At 34.7% G+C, this 8,357-nt stretch overlaps 1 protein-coding gene across 1 annotated transcript in view; it reads right to left on the bottom strand.

Moving 5' to 3' along the window:
- LOC119837613 (rho GTPase-activating protein 190) overlaps positions 1-8,357 on the bottom strand; it is a gene marked incomplete at its 3' end in the record, with an annotated part of 28,045 nt that overhangs the window by 11,793 nt on the left and 7,895 nt on the right. The window contains exons 4-15 of the mRNA XM_038363286.1: positions 6,749-6,893; positions 6,326-6,531; positions 5,853-6,095; positions 5,557-5,657; positions 5,316-5,403; positions 4,753-4,880; positions 4,274-4,436; positions 3,628-3,737; positions 3,003-3,189; positions 2,454-2,569; positions 1,904-2,053; positions 941-1,043 (exon numbers count right to left, since the gene is read on the bottom strand). Of these exons, the coding sequence (XP_038219214.1) occupies positions 941-1,043; positions 1,904-2,053; positions 2,454-2,569; positions 3,003-3,189; positions 3,628-3,737; positions 4,274-4,436; positions 4,753-4,880; positions 5,316-5,403; positions 5,557-5,657; positions 5,853-6,095; positions 6,326-6,531; positions 6,749-6,893 (1,740 nt within the window). The remainder of the gene's footprint in view (positions 1-940; positions 1,044-1,903; positions 2,054-2,453; positions 2,570-3,002; positions 3,190-3,627; positions 3,738-4,273; positions 4,437-4,752; positions 4,881-5,315; positions 5,404-5,556; positions 5,658-5,852; positions 6,096-6,325; positions 6,532-6,748; positions 6,894-8,357) is intronic.

Below are 8,357 nucleotides of genomic sequence, written 5' to 3'. Positions count from 1 at the left end.
CGATTTATCGCCCCCGAAACCCCCTATATACTAAATTTCATGAAAATCGTTGGAGCCGATTCCGATTATATATATATACAAATACAAGAATTGCTCGTTTAATGATATAAGATTTAAAATGACGTTTCACAGTTAAAAGATATTGGTTGAGTTAAATATAATTAAAATAATATTGAAAACACTAGTGTTATAGATTAATTATTATGACATATTATTTTTACTGCTCAATTTTTGGAGAATTTTAAACTCCAAGCAAATACCCGAGGTACTAGTTGAGCACCTTATCTATAGACGCATGCGCAGTAGCATAAAAATGACAAGCAGCTGGCATGCTCTATCTTTATTTGACAAACGGTGTTTATCGTAAGTTTCTCTCGCTTTTATTTATCTTTAATCGCTGGCAACCACTATTTGCGGGCATTTTTGCATAGGCACCTATATCTCATCATGTAGAGAAAAAATTAATCTTCGATTTGGTATGTATCACATGATAATACATTATGAACGTATATATTTCACAAAAGTATACCTGTTTACACCTGGCTGACATTAGGTTGCGGCCAAGTGAGAGATGGCACCTTGAACTTTTTCGGTATCTCAGGTAAATATCTTTCTAATGAAATATATCTTTTAACAATTACAAGTGAACGTAATAGTTCAAAAATAAATAATTAATTACATTTTAATTGAAATTAATTGCGGCCAAATTTGGATGGGCACCTTTGCGGATCGGCATGGGTTTAGTTATAAATATCGATAAAAATTATGTATTATTAATCAAACATATGAACGTATAAATCACGCGGCCGGATCTCGTACTATCAGGCTAACATAGAAAAACAAAAAATTATCACTTTAATTTACATGCTATGTATAAACAAATGTTTACGAGAGTGAGTACTTATTATGTAAACATTTCATCTTGACTGCATTGACTCACCCCCAATATGATGACATTAATCTGGTTGGAGTCTGTAGTGAGAGCCCAAGGCGCGGCCGGCGGGCCCGCCTGGCATTGCGACTCGCCAGTTGATGTCAACGATCTATTTATAATAAAACATGACTTTTAATTATCAAAATAATTATACTACTGTATTTACATAACATAAGGCACTCCATGGGGCCATTGTTGCTAAATAAGCAAAAAAACTATTTTTTTTTATCCCGATTAAACAATAACAATAAATTTGACTTTATGTGTTTATAATTATAAAATAAAATAGAAATAAACACACAAGCAGAGTCTACTAGGATTAGAATAATAACTTTTTTTTAAAACCTGTCGAAATAAAATCTTCACACGCAAAGCCGAGGCGAACAGATACTTTGCTATAAAATAACACAGCATAAAGTTTCTTTCACGACAAAAGAATCTTTTCTTAGTACCCTCAACATCTACTAAGTGGCTTAAAAATTCTCCATATTTTAGGATTCCTGATATATATAATAACAAATTTTCTTCAGCTGACATATTTAGCTTATCACGTCCTAGATTTAAAAGTGCGATTATTCAAATTGTAAATAATCTGATAAAACAACACACGCATTCACACACACTACTCATCCACTAACACTCACACAGTCACATTAATAGGCTTCGATTGTTTTTGTTTGATACCTGTTCTTTACCTATCTTTAATGTTATTTTATTAGTTATATTGTTTGTAAATAAGTAATTGTATTTAAGTTTACCTGTAACTCTTTATTTAACATAAGGGAAGTTGTAGTTGTAGTTTTTCATAGTTTTTGTACATAATTTTTCTGTTATTGGTGTGCCTTATAATTGGCGTATCTCATTTGTAATTAGAATAATTATCTTATTAATAGCTGTAAGGTATATGAATAATCTATGAATAAAATAAAAATAAAAATAAAAAATAAAGTATAGTTCACATGAACTCACCCAACTCGAGTATTCAGTATAACGGGTAGAGTGGCATCCAAGCAGTTGGCTCCGGCCGGGCAGTGCTCCCGCATGGGGCAGTGCACGAAGCCGAGGTGCTGGAACAGCATCAGCTTCCTGTCCTGCTCCATGCGGTCCAGCATTTTGTATCTGTGGTCAAAGAAAAGGTTACGTATGAAACTCTTTCGATTATGTTGGAAAGTTTATTCGTCATCGTCGATGTGACATCTACAAGAAAACATACATCTTTTAGAATTAAGTTCATAGTTATAAGAGTCTGGAGGAGTTTTTAATAAATCTCCAAAAGAATGCACACTTGTTAACTTAACTTTACTTGTTCATTAGTTTAAAAAATTAAATGTACAGCATACAATGCTTATGAAGATTTGTTAATTATACAATGGAAATTAAAAAAACCCTTTCCCACCCCTTTTCTATTAATGACCCTATACATTATCTATTTAGTTGCCCAATTTTTGAACATATTTTAAACCTGCATATATGAAGTATTGATCTAATAAAATATTATTGTAAAGCACAACATACATACCTAAAATCATCTTGTAGTACATCAGTGATTTCCTTAATGTCCTCTTGTGTGATGGTCCCCGTTGGTGATATTCTCTTGAAGTGATAGAACAGGTCTGCATGCTCCAGTAATAGCTCCTAAAATAACAACGATGCATATTGTTTTTGTCTTTACTCTAGACTGATTAATGTGTACACTGACGCTATATTTTAACGCGTATCCTTTGGAGTTAAAGATCATTGAATACTTTTGAGAGAGTATGGACGCCATGAAAACTGAAAAATCACGTCGTTGGTACAAATTATACTGCTTCATAATTATAACGAATTTTTGTTCAGTGTGTCCGAAACTCGATCAGGTAAGTAGAGGAGAAAGAAGAGTCCATCAAAAAAACAAAAGCATTATTTTAATTCATCTCAAAAATCTATAACTTTTTTAAATTAATCAAATCACAAAATCTATTTTTATATGAATCCTATAAACATATTTATTCAATCTCACCTTCCAATTACACACCACACATCTATCTATACACATATAACACACAAACAAACAAACAGACAAACGCACCTGAAAATTGTGCTTCGCCCTCCTTTGTATCTCCCTCTGATGCTCATCGTACACCCTCTGCTGCTGCTCCTCGGACAACGCCTCGTAGCACTCTCGGCCCATCAACAATACGCGCACCTCCGACAGTTGCTTACCCGGCGTCACGTAACCGGTCTCCTCTAGTAGCCTCTTGAATTGTTGACACCATCTGATGTTGTATGGAGGAAGTCAGTAATTTTACAATAATTACGAACGCAATAGGCATTTTCGTCTGTTTAAAAAACACAAATAATAAGATAAAGAAGAAATATTTCACACAAAAAGCACAAAATACACGAGAAAGACAAATTATCAATAAATGAATAGTTTAAAAACTCTATAATGATAGAATCAACTGAATTGTCTCACTTGTTCTTAAACAGAGTTTTCACAAGGATACAAACAAAAAAATAATACATTAAGGTATAAAACAATATTAAAAATAAAATCCTTGACCCACAACCTATTATGTAGATCTTTTTCAGTCCTAAAATTCATAATTTACATTATTACATAGTTGTAACCATCAACACAACTGATGTAACAAACATTTTGGTACTAAACTGATTATTTTGTCATAGAAAAGTAAATAAAATTTATAACTTACTCCAAATTCCTTTGTTTCTCTTGCGCTTCGTGCAGGTACGCTTTGAAGACGGACGCCGCTTCGTTGGTGTCGAGTATCTCGTAAGGGATTTTTTGGGACTGTCCCAATGTCTATAACAAATATTATACTTTCGAAATGGGTTCAAATACATTTTCACATTCAAGTAAGAATATTTATAGAACTATATCAATTGAGTCACTTAATAGTAATGTCAGAGCTAAAATTGTTATAGATCTAGAAATTGCATAGACAGTGTCAAATTCAAGTCCAAAATGATTTATTGTGATTCACAGCGATGTTTGAATATTCGTTGAATTTATTCGAAACGTCATAAAGGTTCATCCTGAAAGGGCTTTAAGTGTATCCAATCAAACCTCATGAACCACTCACTCACAATAACAAAGTAAAGCAACTACTAATCGTTTACTTTAATTTAAATATTTTTTTTTTTTTTTATAATCGATAGGCAGACGTTTGACAATTCCACCTGACGGGAAGCGGAGATGTGATGTAGTAGTGGGTGCACTTCTACATAGACGGTGCCTATTCACCCTGGCTTTGAAAAACTCAAAATATTCTATCTCTTCTCTATCTCTATCTTATTGTTTATTTTATTCCCCCGAGTCACGTAAAGCGCCGTACGCACCTGATAGCGGGCGCGCTCGCCCACCCGCAGCGTGGTGTCGGCCGGCAGCGGGCTGTCCGCGTCGGAGGCGGAGGGCGAGGCGGAGTCGTGGCGGAGCCCCTCGCTGAAGTACACGGTGAAGTCGCGGTGCGTGCGGATCTGCCGCACTATGGCGCCCCATTCGCTGAGTGATAGAAAAAACGTTACTTATTTCAGTTCCCTATGTACTACATCTTAATAATATATATAAATTACGTGTCACATTGTTTGTACGCGTAATGGATTCCTACTGCTCAGCCGATTTTAATCAAATTTGCACACCATGTGAAGTTTTTTTTGTTTAACGCGCTAAGTTCAGGAATACTGGTCCGATATGAAAAATTATTTCATCGTAAGATAGCCCATTTATTGAGCACGCCTTTAGGCTATATATGTACCACGGGCGAGGCCGGGTGGACCGCTAGTCTACAATAAAATAGTATTATTAGCGTTTCACTCACTTCTCTTGCAAGTCCTCGGTGGATAGCTGCATCCTCGACAAAACTTGAGGCAATTTGGCCAATTGCTTGCGAAGCTTCTTCGCCGATCTCTCCTCTTTCAAACGGCGTATATGCCGACGGAAGACAACCTATAATATTATTAATATATCACAATAAAAATATATAATATATAATGAATCTTTTATAGAGATTCTAATAAACTCTATTATGTTCAGTATGTATCAACAAAAATCCTTATATAAAACAGTCAACAGATTAACAGAACAGACAGTCATTATATGATAAAAAATATTATTTATGTTAAGATTTTGGACATAAATAATATAAAACTTATAATAGAAACTGGTTCGAATTATTCAATTCTCTTTGTGTTGAATAGTCTAAAGGCTATAAGGCTATATATCATCGAGTATTTGAATCCGCTAGTCACAGCTAGTTTAATTTATTCAAATTTTAATGATATATCTAATCACCTGAAAATGACTAAATTTAAAAACATCCTACACAGAATAAATTTTTATATGATTCATAGATAAAGAGCACAATATTTTCAAAGTTTTTACCTGAGTACCATCATTTCCAAATTGCTGTACAAATTTGGTCCATTCAGGATAATGACACAGTCTCTTACTTGCAGCTGACCACATTTCCCTAGAAAATATAAAAAAATAATGATAAAAAAGGTATAATACAGCATATTTTTTTCTTGCGTATCATTGCTTAAAATGGACTTAATGGATATGGAATGTATATTATATATGTATATAGAAAAATTGCAATGTTCTAAGATCTAAACAAACTTACTTATGATCCTGCACATGTATCCTGATGAGTTGCGTGAAAGCTTCCGTTACAAAGTCCAGGTGTTCCCTCCTTATCCTCAAGGCTTCGGCGTAATTTGCAACCTTAAAAAAAAAAAACTTGAATTTAAACATGTTATATTTCAATTCAAATGTACAGGAACACATTAATCCTCTGGGAAAAAATTGAATTGTTGTTTGTTTATATGTAACTGAAAATCTACTAAGCCAAGTTGGGCAACACCTAGGCAAGCATCTATACATGATTAAACATAATAATAAGGCAATTAATAACCCCACCTTAATCCTAGCCTTCGACTTGTCAATCATCTGTGCAAGCAAGAAGAAAGCCTGGTCTACATTCACATTATCATGGCTGGAGGTCTCCACGATGGGTATAGAGCCTTTGAACTCCTTCCTCTGGACGAGCCTCTCAGCTTCGCGGACCCCTTGCTCGCAGGCCTCGTCGTTCTTGGACGTGACCAGAACGACCGGCTTCTTGAGCTTGATTATGTTCTGCAGGATGGCCGCTGTTATTTCGTTCTGAAATGTATTTAAAAGTTTCTATGTTTATCAGTGTTTTCGAGTCTATTGATTGTCCTAATATTGTTTTTCTATTTGTAATTTATATGAATGTTTGATATATATCAATTAAGAATGATCAAAGAAAGAAACATTTAGTTACTGAGAAACATAAACTAAACCACTAAAACGACATACATATATTTGTCAATTTATGTACATGATATCTAAAAAATGAACCCTAATTTTACCTGTTTTTCCCAAGTCCTCCCTGGCACGAGGCTAACATCGTACACGCACAGGAACCCGTCCACGGAGAGTTTTCCATCAGGCATCAGCCTCTGCTCGTACTCCTTCTCAATGCCTAACTGATTCTTGCACACGTACATGAGTTTCTCCGCTGATTGCAGTTTGGTGGCCACGCACCGTTTCACGTATGTCTCCGTCTTACCCACGGCTGGAATAAAGTGTAGTAATGTGAACAACAATATAGAGTAATTTCAAAAATACCGAGTTTCCTCTTATATGCAATCATTTGTATTATAGAGCAAATCTAATAAGAAAGGTAAGTTCTCTAGCAATCAAACTTCTGATAGTTCAGTATTCTCCCCCAATATTAAATTTTCTTTAACACCTCAGACACTATCAAAATGTCCATCCAAATTCTCCTTTACCTTTAAATGGCTGGAAGCACGCATCATCAACGAACTCCGTCTGTTCGAGCACCTCAAAGCGATATTCCTGTTCATCATTCTCCTTCTGAACCCCGCCCCAGTACAAGAAGTGATCATTGTTCACCACTCGACCGCTGAAGTCGGACTGAAATGAATAAATTCTAATAGTGGCGATTTGTTATTTGTTCTCAAAAGGTCAATCGAGTGTGGGCTTGGACGTGTGTATTAGAAGTTGGCCTCGTAAAGCAGACAAAGAGTGATAAGGTTGCCGAATATGATGAAAATCATGGCGTACATATTTATATAGGTATGTCATTCGGATTCGCCTTGGTACAAATCTTATATGAAGATGCAGCATTCTAATGGTGAGAGAATTATCCCAGTAGGTTTTTGTTTAAATACATACGTACAAAAACATATAGGTTTCCGTTTTATAATATTAGCTTAGATGTGGAACTTCTAAACTTCAATCTTTATCATTAAAATCTTATATTTTAATATGAACACGATAACATTAAGAATTTTATATATCAAACTCAATGAGAGATCTTTTGAAAACATGAATTAAAGCAAAGCCGGATTACGCTTGAATCGATTGATTCGCTTCGTCTACATCCTATTGTTGGACGTATAATAAGTTACATTGTTAGCTTTGTACAGTTCTTAAGTTACGACTTATTATGTAACATTATGAGTTAAGTCATAAATCTTGTACAATTTTTCTTTATATGAAAGAAAAATTACAGCTGGATTTTTTAAAGGTTACAATATATTTTATTTTCTTTTTTGAATCGAATAATCCGATTAGGAAGGACAGAAATAATTGTTTAAAAGTTGATCACTAACATATCTACACTAGCTGTTGCCTGCAGCTTCGCGGGTGCCAACATCATAATGTTTAGAAGTTTAGGCTATGCGTTGAAAAATCAGTCAGTGTTGACTGACCTTTGCGTTTTATATTTTAAGAAAAAGATTCATATATGTATTTGAGATGGACGTAAGAAGTCGTATAACTACAAGATGTATAGCTACAGAATTGTATTCTAAGCCTTGTATTCTAAGCAGGAAAGATATCTATCGCCGACTTTTAAAATTATCATGGATCTTAGGCACTTTAGATAGAGTCACAAATATACACGGACATTTTAACATGCTGTTCATACTACGCGCGAATTAGTAATGTATTTCTATTCATAAAATAAATTAGTTGCTCGCAAGAAATTATTATCATCATTTAGGGTCAACACACATCACCTTTCACAATTACAAAACTCCGCCACCGGCATGTTTCCTATAGTTTTCATACATTTTATATTGACTCGCCGCACACGATTGACGCCGGTGGCCGCCACACGCTACAATTCGTTTCCTACGAATCGTTTCTCGTGGAGGCGTTTGTATTATCGCATATGGTCCATGTGCCGCGACCCTAATTTATGGTCCTAATACAAGCAGAGAGAATTCTACAAATCTTGAATCATTAAAAGCTCTCAGAAGATTATAAGTGGCAGGTATAACTAACGCGAATTCGATTTATATGTACTTAGTCTGGCCATAAATACTGTTACACTTAATTATAAAAAAATATTACATTTGAATTTCGAATCTG

The sequence above is a fragment of the Zerene cesonia genome, chromosome 28, assembly GCF_012273895.1.
Source record: "Zerene cesonia ecotype Mississippi chromosome 28, Zerene_cesonia_1.1, whole genome shotgun sequence".
Lineage (NCBI taxonomy): Eukaryota > Metazoa > Arthropoda > Insecta > Lepidoptera > Pieridae > Zerene > Zerene cesonia.
This window is presented reverse-complemented; position numbering and strand designations above follow the sequence as displayed.